The sequence below is a fragment of the Bufo bufo genome, chromosome 11 (genome assembly GCF_905171765.1).
Source record: "Bufo bufo chromosome 11, aBufBuf1.1, whole genome shotgun sequence".
NCBI classification, from domain to species: Eukaryota; Metazoa; Chordata; class Amphibia; order Anura; family Bufonidae; genus Bufo; species Bufo bufo.
Genome location: NC_053399.1, coordinates 83997393 through 84013027, shown reverse-complemented (window position 1 = coordinate 84013027; position 15635 = coordinate 83997393). Strand labels below are relative to the sequence as shown.

At 42.2% G+C, this 15635-nt stretch overlaps 1 protein-coding gene across 1 annotated transcript; it reads right to left on the bottom strand.

Annotated features, from left to right (window-relative positions):
* Nucleotides 1-567: 567 nt before the first annotated feature.
* On the bottom strand, nucleotides 568-1521 carry LOC120981478 (taste receptor type 2 member 40-like). Its single transcript, XM_040411018.1, has one exon. It carries the CDS (start codon nucleotides 1519-1521, stop codon nucleotides 568-570), a length of 954 nt encoding a protein of 317 aa, XP_040266952.1.
* Between the last annotated feature and the right edge of the window lie 14114 nt (nucleotides 1522-15635).

The window sequence follows — 15635 nt, the reverse complement described above, 5'->3', positions numbered from 1 at the left end:
ATAAGGTTCAGGTCGAATCCAATTTGTTTCGAATCAATTCACTCATCTCTATTTCTGGTACATGAAATAAAAAAGATACAAAGTGCTCTTAGATCCTTGGTAGATCCATTTTTGCTGAAGACCTCTCCTTCTTCCTTATTCACTAGCAGGAAGTTCTTATCATGTCTACTGTGTTACAGATGCAGTTGAGTTGCATTGCAGTTTAGGTCACTGTTTCTATAAGTCTGTTAGCTAAAAGTACGCCCTCCCTCATACTGCAGAAAGACTGAGAGACTGCCTGCTTGAATCAGGGCTGATGCTGCTGTGATCAAAGGTATTTATTAACTAGCATGTTTCTATAGACACAGACTTAACTACCTTCTTAGGTAAGATATTCAAGGTATTTTAGGTCTACCTCTCTAGTAGTGTTGTTTATGGAGTAAAAGTAATCCCCTTTTTCTAATTCCGGACAACACTTTGGAACAGCTCATGAGTGCCTAATGAATGTAAATAAAATAGAGACTGGTATAATAAGCACGTGAAAATGTACTTTGCAGTATTTTTTTACGTTTTCAATTACAGTAAAAATCAATTTTCAATTTCATTAACATTTTTCTTATTACAAAAGCAGCAAATAGACACATTACTTACATTCACTTGCCCTTTTATCAGGTTCAGACAACTAAGAATTTGAACAATAGTATTTGCAATGGAAAATGCCAATGTCCAAATAGCACCCCCAGATGCAGAGGTCAATATGTTAACAGCAACACATAAAACTACATTAACACCTACAATACAAGATACAGCTTTAGCTGCCTCCAGATGAAGAACTGAAGCCTTCAAACAAGCTTCTGCATCTTGATGTCTTGAGCATCCAGCCTTTGGTTTTATGTGCCTTATGTTCAAACAAAGAGAGAGGATGATGGCCATTGAGGAACTGAACATAAGCAGGAATCCCAATGATGAAACCAGGTATGAAATGTGCTTTAAGACTGAAGCTATAAATGTTATCAATTCATTAACATCAACAGCAATCGTCAAAGTTGCGTTTGATGGTAAAGCAGACAATGTTATATTTGAAGACTGGTCTTCTGAGGTCTTCAATGCAAATGGGATGCTCATGACTAAGGACACCAGGATAGATAATGTGTGGAGCCAAGGGACCATCTTATGAAATGTTTTCTGTAAGGAGCAATAAAACTTGAGCTTTATCTGAACAGTTTGTAGGCAGTAATATATACAAAGCCAGGTGGAGAACCAAAGGTTACAAGACGTAAGGATCAAGCAGACAATCATGTAGACCTTTCTTAAAAATGTACTCTCAATAGTCGTCATAAAGAAGGTTGATGCAAACTTTAAGAGTCCTTGAGCAATGTTTATCCCACTGACACCAAGGATGAGCTGGAGAAAAGGAGAACGTTTTCTGTTCTTGATCCAGTCCTGAATGTTCTTAAAAATAATAAATATGTTCCCAGGAATATAAGTCACCAAAGCCAGGGAATCAATGATAAGCAGAACCAAATACTGGACCTGTAACATCTTGAAAACGTTCCGGAAAAAATGCAATTCTAAAGAATCCTCATCACTATTCCATGCACATTACCCAGTGAGGAGACCTCACAATGCACCTTGTATTTTATGTGTGGAGGACATGAGATTATGGCCATGGCTGATAAATAAATATTGCCTTTATTGTGTAACAATAGGGATTTGTATGTCACCTCTCATCACTGCAGACAGTGAATAAAAATGTTTACACAGGAGACTTAACTGAATGTTAAATTCACTAAATGGTACTTTATCATCTGTCTGTCTATCTTCTCTCTATCTGTCTGTCTAGATATCTACACTCTCAAAAAACTAAAAAGGAACACCTATGCTGTAGAAGGAGATAGAAGATAAAGGGGGTCATTTATCATTGTTTTGACTCCACTTTTTGACCAATTTTTGTTGCAGATTTTGCTGCAAAGGGGTTTTGCAGCAAAATATATAACTTTACCCACTTACGCCACTTTTCCAAGGTGGCAGAAAAAGGGGGCATGGTGTAGGCTGGGAAGAGGCTCGGCCCTACTCATACATCATTATCCATGCCAGTTTATGGAGTGGAAAATTGTCTTAACCTACGCCAGCAAGGGAGCTGCCATAGTTTAAACCAAGTTATGTAAAGGTCTGCTCCTCTACAAAACTACACCGCCAGCGCAGGGGGATTAAGAATAGCGTTTAAATGGCTGGTCTTAATAATAATAATAATTTTACAATATGGCAATGCAGGATGGTGTTACATGTAGTGATCCAAGTTCCTTACTTTATATACAGATGCTCCACAGAATTTTTTTTGTTTTTGGTGAAGTGTTTGTTATGCCTGCTAGACGAAGGCATGCACCACCAATTAACAGGCTTTGAAAGGGGCCAAATTGTGGGACTTTGACAAGCTGGATGGTCAGTCCATCAAATCTAGGAAAGAGTTGGATAAAAAGTTTCTGTAGTGCATCAATGGTGTTGACACTTTAGAGGAGGACACCCACACATGTACAGAGGGTTCTGGAGGTCAAGACAGACAGATGCATGCCAAGAACGCCATGTAAGAAGAGCTGCTGTATCTTAAATAATAGCCACTCCATCACAAATTGGTTTTGCAGTAGTCCCTGCACTGACCAACTGGACCATTAGTGCCCCCATTACTCATAATGCCTGCTATAGTGCTCCCAGTAGGTATAATGCCCTCTATAGTGCCCATAGTAAGTATAATGGCCCTGTGTAGTGCCCCCGTAGTGATAATGCTCCCTGTGGATGCCCCTAGTAGATATAATGCCCCTGTACTGCCCCTAGTACTTATAATGCTCTTGTTACCCTTCCTATAGTGTCCCCAATAGGAATAATTCCCCCTACAGTGTCCCCAGTAGTTACAATGTCTCCGTCTAGTAGCTCAATAGTTATACTGTCCCCTCTAGTACTTCCTGTAGTTATAATGCCCCCCTGTCATGCCGCCAGTAGTTATAATGTCCCTCTGTAGTTCCCATGGTAGTAAAAAGCCCCCCCATAGTGCCCCTCAGTAGGTATAATGCCCCCTATAGTGCCCCAATTAGGTATGATGTCACCTGTAGTGCCCCCTGTACTTCTAGTTCCCCCTGTTGTGCCCCCCTGTCTGTTCCAAAGTGACGCATTAAAAAAAGCAGTCCTGCAAAGCTGGCCACAGGACTCTTCTGGTCCGTGGCCTGAGTTGCTGGCTTCTCGGCTCAGGCAGTCACAATGAAGTGAATACCCCACCTGTCTATGGGCGCAGGGGCACAATGATGTTGTCACACCTTCTAAGACCCCGTACAAGCAGTTACTTAGTGACCGCCTGTGCCATTCTACTGTCTTATTGCCCTCAGACCTATGGCCTAAAAGAGTGGACAGTGGGGCAGTAATTAAAGTGAATCACAGTCTTGACAAGAGCGATATGGTTGTTTGTGCGCTGGATGTTTAGACCTAGTGACGCCCATGATGAGAATTATTCCTGTTCCTATAACAGTACTATCATCCATTGCAGAACACATTTTTTCTTTTTTTATTAAGCTAATTAGGTATATTTTTCTTTTTCCCATTTCCTCTATAGAGACCAGCTGGCATTAAAGAACCTCAATTATAATGGCAGAGCATGTATGGGGTAGGTCCCTGATTCTCCGCTATAGTATATGGTGGTATATTATGGGGACATCCTGCTCTCAAATGAAATGCCAGAGAAGTATTTTAGAGATGTGTAGATGATAATTTTGTAAGAAAGTTTCCCTAGTTTGCAGGAATTGTCCAATAGAGGTCAGTGTTGCACAATTTTACAGGATTTATTATTTTGCTGTAGTAGTACTATAGTATTTTTATTGGTACAAATTAAATTTTTATGTTGCCAGGACAGTTTATGTACCGTGTGCTTAAAATAAAAATTCTTTGGGAATCCTGACCTACAGCAAAAAGCTGTAAGCTCTACAGAAGCCAACACAAGGTGTGTACTTCCTATGAAAAACTGCCACAGGAGGATTTTTTAAAAATATATTTGATTAATAATTCTATACAGTCTTAAACTAAACCAAATAATTCCCCATTATAGTCCAGATATACAAGTCCACCCTACCCCACTGACCCCAATGATCCACCCACAGCAGGAGAAAGAGAGGAGAATAGAAAGGAGGGGGAAAAAAAGTCAGGACAACCACTTCACCCATAACTCCAGGTCAGGTTTATCTTACTGACAGCGTGGTCACATCATGAACCCAGAATGGCCGATCACCTATAGGTCTTATCTAGAGACAGGCACAATCTTAAAAATTCCAAAAATAGCAAGGTCGGCATCAATCCATCTAAATACTGTATTCTACTACTTATATCTGTTTAGGTACATGTATCTCTTACTATTATTATTATGTATACTGTATTTGCGTGATCATGATTGTACACAGATCTCATAGGGCCCCATAACAAAACTTAGTATTGGCCGTCCCTGCCCCACCAAGTTTTCCCAGAACGCGGGCATTAAACCTCTCCCAGGTAACATGGAACTCAAAGCTCTGCTCTGATTTTATTGATTTTGATTATTAAGCTGAAATTTTAATTAAAAAATAAAATTGTAATAAAAAAGCCACCCTCTGCCTCACCCGCTTTACCCAACTTCGAAAGTGAAACAGGTGCTTCATAAATATTCTGAAAACCGGATTTCTCAATGTAGTTCCATCAGACGAGTGGCATAAACACACTTATAAGTGTTCTGCTTTCCTTCACACGTTCTGTTTTATAAAACTGGCTGCCCACAGTCACCACTAGGGGGAGCTCAGTGTACAGGAATTTTTATGGTTACTATTTAATGCAATGGAAGCTGTAAAAATATATTTTTACTGAGTTTCCTTTAGTGGTGGCTGCATGAAAATGTAGTATTTCAATGTTGGAAACAAAAGAAGGATTTCAGCGCTGGTCCCAAACTCCCCCGCAGCCTATATCAGTTTGGTGGTCTGCTTCCATGGAAGGTATGCCACTGGCACTGTGCTCCTCATCAAATCCAAAAGATTCACAATTAAAATGAAGCCTCCTACGGCCATAGGAGGCAATAATAACATGGTCACAGTATAACTTGAACTTTACCGGCTGCCATCTGTTTCTCGCTTCCCCGACTGCTACAATCTTCATTATTATTGAACACAAACAGGTTCTTATTAGTTGTTCTTCTCAGATCCACGTGATTAGTTTACCATTCTGTGACAAAACATGGCTCTGGTCCCTCTACGTAGGTTTAGGGTGTGATTCATATATATCATCTCTCAATGGCCAACAGCCATACTACCATATCTTTCAATGGCCCGGAGTCAATGGCTGGTAACCAGATGGCATTTTCTGGAGGGTTGGGTGATCAAGGCCATGGATACTGTATATGGCTGGGTCTCATGCTGTCCCAGCTCTGGCAGTTCTCTGCTTCCTCCTCTGGCACCATCTCAGGGACTAGGGGCAAGCAGTTTGGTGGGATTTTCAGTGAAGGGCACTGCCATGTTTATGGCACTTGCAAACTTTACCATACATGTTGCTCTTGCAATGGAGCTCATTTGTCTTAAAGGGCATCTTTCAACCGGACCCTATAAAACCAGGCTTAATGCCTAGTAGGACTGCCCCAGGAGAATAAAAATCCTTTAAGGCGTGTTTATGCACTCACAAAATGTATGTGCAAATACAGTTTTCTATCACCAAAAGGCCTCTTTCACACGTCAGTGATCCGCAGACGTGTACTGTCCATGGTCTCCACAGAGGCTCATGTATCCATGGACTTTAATGTGTGAATTCACGCATGATTGGTTTTCCACAGGTTGTGGGTTGTGCTGACACCACAAAAGCATGCCCTATTTACAGATCACGTACATTATAGTCTATGGATCATCCATGTTTGGTCTGTGGTTTTCACAGACCATTGGTGGGAGATGCTCTAGAAACTCATTTTCAGCCTAGTAGTGTCCGTGGAATACAGATGCCACATGGAGGGCAAAAAGAGGATACAGACCAAACATGGATCTGTTACGGACATCTTTATGGATTAACCACCATGTCATGGATGTAATTAGTGTTGAGCAAAGCGAAGCATTCGGAGCAGAATTCGGTCCAACATTTAGGAAAACTTTGAATTAAGACAAATCTGTATTTTCTCGCGCTTCGTGGTAATGAATCAGATTTTCCAAAAAATGGCGGCTGCATGTGTTACAAAGCAAAACTAAGTGTAGAGGAGACAAGCCCGGGAATGCAAGATCATCCATAATGCCGTGCAGTCAGGCAAACCTCAGATAGCCATCCCCTGTGATGTCCCAGCCCTCACCCCGCCCGGTCTCCTCCATTGTCCTATGAGTTGAGCATAGGGAGAGACGTGGAAAGCGCTCATGTGCTAGGGACAGTGTTGCTGAAAATGATCAATCGAAGAATATTAGAGAGTGAGAGTGTAGGGAGACTGCAGACAGACTTATTCTGCGTCAGTTTTATTTATTTTTTTCCTACATTTACTTATTCCTACATTAGCCATGAATGTAATTCAATACCAATAAGATGGAAGACTTTATTATACCAGTGCCCAGTGTGCCAACCAATACCATCCAGTCTGCAGGTCTTAATGATGAGCATCCTCAGATTTTGCTGGTTTTACTTCTTCCAAATCATCCTTCAAAGTATCCATGTCCTAGAAAAGTCAGAAAGATTCAGAGAGAGGAGGAGATGGATGTTCCTTATGACATTCTCATCAATATTAGATGATGTGGAAAAGCAGATGGCAGAAGAATTGCTCCCACCTGTAGGGCAGGAGACTACTAGGGTTGGAGAAGTGGGTATGCCAGAGCTGATTGATATTCAGTGTTTACTGTCAAATAACCTGCAGAAGATTGCAGGCCAGAACAGCAATAGTTTGCATATTGTGTCCCCCACCTAGCCAAACCCTATACCAGCAACAGCCCCTGTTTAAAGGTGCATTGAAGGTGCCATGCACCCATTAACAATGAAGAAGGACTATACAGTGCGGTCTTCATTATTAAATGAAAGGCAGCTGGGGGCTAATTGGCCACACGGTTTTTCAACACAGGATGGCCGCAACCCGAAAGCAGCACAGCCGCTCCGTGTGGCGGTACCCTAAGGCCTGATTTATAGCCATACGTGACCAATTAATTTGGAACAAACCGAATTTCTTGGCGAACTTCAGCAAAGTTGCTGAATTGAATTTTTCAAAACTTCGATCGTCTTTAGATGTAATCATGCATATGGATGTGTGAAAGAGGCATTATCATTTTGAATCAATTTCTAAAAGAAAATTTAAATCTCTTAGGGTTAGTCCTAAAGTCAAACTGGTTAGTGGACCCACTGCCCGTTACAACCAGTATAGTTGTTACTTTTGCCATAATGTCCTGCAATGTTTGGTTGTCTACTTGCCCCTGTCTGAAGTTTAGTCTAACCATTGTTAACTACAAGCATAGGTCCTTTACTAATCTTTAAAGAAGATCCTCTGAGAAGATATTGTTCCTTCTTATTCTCTTCATTATGACCTCTGTTCTACTGATTCTTCCTTTGGCACACAGTGTAGTGGAAACATTAATATCAAATATCAATCTCATAATCCTTAATCAAAATGCATCTGAGGCTTCAAATGTCAATAACAAATGTATCCATTCTTTTCAAGCTTTTAGTAGGATTCCTGATGTCCTCATTCTCATTACTGGCTACTATCTTCTAACTTTGGAGACATATGAAGTGGGTGAAGATCACATTATCTTTATATACTGTTGGATATGTCTAAAAATCATCAGATAACTTTTTTTATTAGATGGGGTGTCATAACTTTTTTGAAATGTGTATTATATTCAATTTGTTGACTTTCCTGTATTTAGATGTAAAATTTCCTAAAAGTGGCTGCAATTTTGAAATGAAAGAGGGTTACCCTGGCAGTTCACAGAAATTTACCCTTTAATCCATGTACAGGCATCTGCATTTTGCTGCAAGGAACCAACGATCCCAATGGAGTAGTCCTGGTGTCGCTGGATGCTGACCCAGAAAGGTCATAGACACCTATAAGAAGCTCCAAGGGAAAAGGCAAAAGGCATAGTCTGAATACAGTCCAAGGTCAGGGCAGGCTAAGTATGTGCATATTCTGGATAAAAATTCCAGAGTCGGGTCAGTGCATAATCCAGATGGCAATTCCAAGGTCTGGGCAGTTGACAAGGAGCAGAATCGGTAGTCAGGCAAGGTACAGTTCATGGGAAGTAAGAAAAGAGATCACGCCTTCTCTGGTTACTAGACACTAGAAAACCAAAAACTCAGGCAAGGAGGTGGATCCATAGCCCAATTAAATAGGGAGGCTGATCGGAGCGAAAGGAAGTTTACTGAGCAGTGGTTCTAATACACACAGGGAGAGAAGCGCAGCACTCCTGCTCAGGACAGCGGGAAAGCAGGACTGGTCATTTTATTTTTTAGAAATTTTGATTATTTCAAAAACACACCAAGCTTTCAGGAACTCATATAATGCTCCAAATACACTGACACCAAAGACAAGCTCATTAGTCAGATTAAACCCTGTGGTATTGATCGAGTCCAATTCATGGACATTAAGGATGGACATTTTTCCTAAAAATGAAAAAGGCAATATAAAGCAATTAATGATTGATAGTAATAGGGTCAATATCATGATCTAATTTAAACAGTCGAACATTCTTTCCAGGTGATAATTTGCAAAATTTCTCCAAGATATCAGTGGTTTCCCAGGCAGCAGTAAGTATGGCTTAAGACAGAGTACATACAAATTAATTATCATTTGAAATCCTTAAACATAATAGATAATTTTGGAATTTATTTTAGGATGTTGTAAAATCATTTTCATCCTTCAGCACCACCAACAAAGCATATAAAAGCTAAGCAAGTTGTCTTCTATGAATAAATGATGGAGACATGGCACAAAGGAGGAATTCCACTGAAGAAGGCTACCTCGATTTACTAAAATTGGTTTGTGTTTGGGAAGAAGGAGGTATAAAAAAAGCTGATTGAATATTTTAATTGGCGGTGCTCATGAATTTGTCAAAACAGGTTAAGAAGGTATGGAGCAGGCACCAGTGCACTGGTGAACAAAGAAAGACTTTATGATGCTACATTTTCTTCCAATATTTAGGTTTCAAGTTGCCAAGTAAAGCCTTGTAGAGCAGTACTGGAAATTCAAGGTCCATTGCATTGTGATCTGATAGATCTTATATGACATCTTGCATACTATAAATCAGTAAAATTATCAAATGTGTTCACAAATATGTTGAAAATCTAAAAAGCTCCTTAATGAGATCAGTGGCAGATCCAGAGCCTGGTCTCGGAAGGGGCACTTCCAGATTATTTTCTGTCCGCCGCCACAAGACTACACACTCTAGAGATATACTGTATATTGTGTGGCACAGTGTATGCTATGTGTATAACATAAACATATTTCACATGAAAACTTACAGTTACTTGACCCTTGGGGATCTCGGACACCACTTCAACACTTTGGCTGGGGGCTCGGTGGAGCTGATGTTGTGTTTTATCCTAATGAGAAAGATTTCATAATAAGGATTTGGAGAAGAGGCAGAGGAATAGCAGAGCAGGGAGAGGCTGGTGCTGCTACTAGGGGGTCATACCACAGGGAAGTAATAAAGCCATAATGCCCCCCAGTAGTAATAATTTTCCTTATAATAGACAGGGCAAATAATACCCCCTTGTAATGCCCCAGTTGAGCTAATGTCCCTATAGTGCCCCCATAATGTGCCAGTATAAAATACCCGTATATAGTGCCCCCAGTAAATGCCCCCATAGTGCTCCTTTCCCCCTTCCTCCTAGTGCCCCCCATAATGTACCAGTATAAAATGCCCAATATATAGTGCCCCAGTAGATGCCCTCAGTGTCCCTCATAATTTGCAAGTATAAAATACCCCTTCTTAGTGCCCCCATAGTACTCCTCTCCCCCTTCCCCATAATACCCACCACAATGTTACCCAGTATAAAATGCTACTGTACAGAGCTCCCCATATAAAATACCCCTTCTTTGTGGCCTCAGTAGATGCCCCTATAGTGCCCACCAATAATGTGACAGTAAAAAGTGCCCCCAATCATGTACCAGTATAATGTGCCCCCATAGATGCCCACCAATCATGTGCCAGTAACAAGAGCACCCCCCCATCATGTGCCAGTAATAAAAGCCCCCCCATCACGTGCTAGTAACAAGAGCCCCCTGTAACGGGGTGCCGAAGGCGCACTCGGTCTCCCATCAGCCGTAGACCTGCTGCTTAGCTTCGGGAGCAAGGATCTGTGTTTGACCTTGTTCCCAGGGCAGCTTTGCTAGCTGTGAGGCTCCCTGCTCCTAGGTCTGCCTTGAGCGCCGAGCTGATCACTCGGTGCTCGACTGGTCGGTCTGTCGGTCATGTGATGCTGGCCACGTCAAATGACCCTCACTCCCCACTATAAATACAGGCAGTCTGCTGGCCACAGGTTGCCTGTTAATTTTAGGTATCTGGTGATTGTTTTGTTCCTGCATACTTACCTGATCCTGTGTTCCCTGACGATTCTCTGCCTGCTCCTCCTTACTGCGCATCTCTCCTGGTATCCTGACCCCGGCTTCCACCTGATGATTCTTTGCGGACTCCTGTTGTACTTCGTTTCTCTCCTGGTATTTGACCTCGGCTTTTCCTGACTATTCTCTGCTCATTCCTTAGTACTGCGTAGCTCTCTAGGTATTGACCCGGTCCGTTCACTTTCCGTTATTTGTCTTGTCTGTCTTCCCAGCACGTATCCTAAGTTAGGGACTGCCGTCTAGTTGTCCCCTGTCATTAGAACTTGCGAGGCAAGTAGGCAGGGCCAGGGGTGAGGTGGAGCGCAGTGGTCACTATCCTCCCCCCTGTGTGTAGTGTACGTTACCGTCACCCCCCCCAATCATGTGCCAGTAACAAGAGCCCCGCCAATCAAGTGCCAGTAAAAAGAGCCCCCCCCAATCATGTGCCAGTAACAAGAGCCCCCCCTACTGTGCCAGTAAAACTATTGTACATATAAAAAAAAAAAAAACACTTATACTTACCTCCATGTCAGCGATGCGATGCAGGCCTCTTCCGGCCTGTGTCCTGCACTGTACGGCTCAGGCGGCGCACTGACGTCATCGCGCCGCCTGCGCCGGCCTCTGATAGGCTGCTGGCCTAGTGCCTGCAGCCTATCAGAGGAAGGGGAAGGGACACTCCTCTCCCTCCCCTGCCCATTCGCATTTGCAGCACAGCCACCTGTATCGCTGTCCTGAGGACGGTGATACAGATGACTATGGAGATAAACGCTTCCACAATGGAAGCGCTCATCTCCCTGTGCCCTGCGGCCACCCCCCCCCATGTCCCGTTGCCCCCCCCTGGATCCGCCAGTGAATGAGATATGAAAATGCATTGTCACGACAGAGGGTAGGGATAAGTGCAGCCCTAAACTCCACTCCACCTCTGTCCCAGCCTACTTGCACGGCCCGTCCTAACAGATGGCATACAACTTGGTGGCAGTCCCTCGCTTAGATATGTGCAGGGGCCTAAGACGATAACACAAGTACCGTAACAGAGTCAGGCAAGCCAAAGTCAAAGCCAGGGGGTCACGCAGGTACACAGGGAGCAATCCGATAACGAAGTCAAAACACAATCCGGAGTCTGAAGCCAAGAGGTCACATCAATTCCAGGGAAGTCACAAGGTCGAGGTCGAAAATAGAGCTGAGGTCCAAAACACACAGAAGGCACAATACGAAAAGGCTGGTGAGGGTAGCAAGACCATTCACAGGCAATTTGTGGCCAGCAGACTGCCTGTTTAAATAGCAGAACAAGTGGGTCACATGACGTGGCCAGCGTCACGTGACCCAAGTCCAGCCCAAACCATCTGAGCAACCGCTTAATTGCGATCGACGCTCATTACCTCTTTGAGCTAGGACGATGCCGGCCGCGATGAGGAGGCATGCGCGGCCGGGTGCTCCCCGCCCCCTTGTTCCCATGAAGACGAGGACTCAGGCCGCGTCCTCGCTCCTGCACAGATGCGGGATGCCGACGGCGCTGCAAGGAGGAAGCGCGTTGCCGACTCCCCGTTACACGCATAGTGAACTTATGACATATAAGTCTGCAAATATAATTCTGCTATAATTTAGCTGTTACTTTGGTGTCCCATTGGAAAGACAATGAGAGGAACTGTGTCTAGTGGTTTGACCAGACAGCTCCGCACTTTTCTCACTGTAATGTTATTTTCCCTGGTAACAATCTTGTAACCAGATTATTATTCATTATACTATGCTTTTATGTCTTTATCTAAGCTATGGTGGCACCAACCAGTGTTCGTTCATTCATTAAGAACTTGTACTTTGGGATGTCATTGGAGCTCACAGTTCTGAAATCATAAACAAGCCATAGATCCAGAGTATAGACTTTTGGATGAACAGATTTCACATAACGTATAGGAAAAAAAAACTTGAATATATTGCTGCAAAGCATATGTAGTAAAACATCTTTGAGATGACCATTCAGACCATTCAAAGGAGCCGTAAAATGGTCTTCTAGACGAGCAATAATCTCAAGAGGAACCATATTCATGAGACATAGGGGCCTAAAAATCCATCACATAAAGATCTGACTAGATTAGGGTCGGTGTTAACTCTTTTGGATGCATATATATATATATATATATATATATATATATATATATATATAGAACATACGCTTACTTTGTTAAAATACATGTAAAAAAAATGCATCTGTGTAATTTTTTTTAGGTAGCAGTTTTTGAACAAGTCCTTTGTTATTCTAATTATCATTATTTTACTGGTGCTGGTAATGAGTACAAATTAGTATGTTATAGACATGTATTATTTAGAATTTCTACCATTCATTATGGCTTTGGAAAAAAAATATATATATGATTGCAGGGACTGACTGCTGGGACCCCCACCATTCATAAGAATGTCCCCAAGTCCTCTGTGAGAATGGAGTCTTAATGACCATCACCTAGTAATGAGCAAATCTATTCTACACAAATCAAATTTATTAGGTTTGTGATTTGGCCTGCATGAACTGCTCAAAATGGTGGCCACCATTTTACAGATCAGAAGATAGAGTAGACAACATCTGCCATAAAAATGGGATACTTTTTGGACCATTTTTTAACTTAATAAATCAGACAGTGCAGTTTGTTAATAGACAGACTGTCTGTTACTACCCGCTACTATCAGTTTACTCATAATATATCTGTCATTATCACTTTGACATTACGAATAGTGCCTGGGCGTTAATGAGCTGGAAAAAGGTTGGATACAGTTATAGAAGACTTCATAGTGCCATATACAGTGGTTCCTCAAGATACATTGACCACAGGATATAATATTTTTAACATCATTCCATATTTTCTGACCCATCGTACAGTAAGTTGAAACAAGACTCAGCATACAATGTCTCAGTCTCAGATCCAACCAATCAAGGCCACTTGTCTCGTAAAAATAAATGTATTAGTTGCTGTTTAGCAGCTATTCCTGACTGTTATATGTAAGGACTTGTTTCACCTGTTTTAGTTATCTGCTTATTTTTCTTAAATCTTAATTTTCTCTTATCTTGGATGACATTTTGGGTCTTTGGAACCGATTACTAAAGTTACAATGGTTTCAACATACAATGGTCATCCAGGAACCAATTAATATTATAACTTGAGGGACCACTTTTCAGGGCTATTGGGATTCAACTCAAATTTATTCAGTCTGAATAGAATCTATCTCGACAGGAATTTCGGAAAATTCTCTCACATCTATCACCACCACCTACATTCCCTTCTATGCGACTGTCGGGAGATGATGTAGTACCCATCAGCCCTGTAGACAGTGAATAGAGCAGTGGGGTTCTTGTGATTGGTTTGACTCCTAGTGGTTGGACCCCAAGTGATCATACATTTATCTCATATCCTATGGATAGATGAGAACTTTTGTTTGTGGGCCAACTCCTATAAGGAGCTTCAACTTAGGGGTTTTTTGTTTGACAACTCCTAAAAAAACAAGCTTTATCTTAGGAGGTTAACAGTATTTTTGTAAGAACAAATAGGCCTAGAAACACTGTAAATTACTAAAGCAAAAGTTGATATTTTCTGAAATCTTTTAGCACTTGAATAAAGGCTCGGGCTGAATGATACAGCAGCAATTATGGGAACAGTAGATTAAGGAACAGATAGTAAAACTACACCTACTATACTATATTAAAGGATTCCTGTTTCTTCCCACATTGGCGTGTCTGGACTTGATAAACATATATTTAATTGCAATGTTACCACAGCTGTAAAGTTTTTTTTTCATACACCTTTTACTCCAGTGCCAAAAAATAGATGCATAACTCAGCAGTTCTGTTCACACCTCAGTTCATAATTAGTAGACGCCCAGATAACAGCCACCACCTATGTAGCATAAGTTGCTTGCTATAGCCATAGCATAAGTTGCTTACTACACTGTATATAGATGTAGTCACTTTGTGTCACGAATCAGCAGGTGTGAACCCACTGTGCCACGTGTCCTACCTCCTCTAAGGGAGTTGTCTAAGTGAACCCCTCGATCCTTACAGTACCCCTGATGGTGGGGATAGACTTTCCTGAGGGGAACACCAGGTCGCTACTAGTGATGAGTGGCATAGACATTATTCGAGTTTGCGATATTTCGCAAATTTTTGCCCGTATTTTCGCCATTAATTTGCAAATTTGAGAATTTGTGATCTCGTCTTAATGGCGAAAATCGGCAATGTAATATATTCTAGATAAATTTGCGATTAGAATATTCAACACTATTCGCATATACGAATATATAGCACTATATTCGAAATATTCGCAAATTCTCGATGTGGCTATATTCTCGATTCGAATTCGTGATTCGAATATTCGCGCTCAACACTATTCGCTACCTCTTGAGGAGGATTGGCATACAGGGCAGCTGGTCCAGGCGGACCAGGAGGTACCTGAGCAAGGTACCAGAGGTACAGGCGTTGTCATCAGGCTGAGTCGTAACCAGGAGCAACAGTGCAGGACCGAAGGATGAGGCAGAGGTGAAGTCAAACAGGCAGCAGGTTAGGGAAGACAGCACAGGTACAGGTCAGGCAATCCGGGTCGGCAACAAGAGAGTCAAGGCAAGGCAGGCAGGGATCAAACAGGTAGCAGAGTCCAGGAATACAAGTACGAGTCAGGAACATATAGGAACACAAGTAGATATCAGGAACCTTAGCAGGACACAAGGATCTTGACACTGAGGCATCTGGGAAGGGGGCTGAGCCACTTATATATGTGCAGGAGGGCTAGGATTGGTCAACGAGGTCACATGATCCAACCCATAAAGCACAGGATGACATGTGCCGGCCCTTAAGGAAGTGCTGCAGGAAACAAGCAGCAAGCATGCTGTGGCAAGGGCTGAGAGGAAACTGTGGAGCGGATCCCAGAACAACAGTACCTACAGAGCCCAGGACTGCAGCGGTGAATGGGAAGCACTGGCCGCAGATCACCTCTACATATTTGGCCATAAATCTATATGTAAAACAGAATAGATTGAGTATTTTACATCTGAGAACATCTGAGGTCTTAAAAGAAAACCTAACTAACTAACACTAGTACCACACAGATAGTGACCTTCAATAATTATT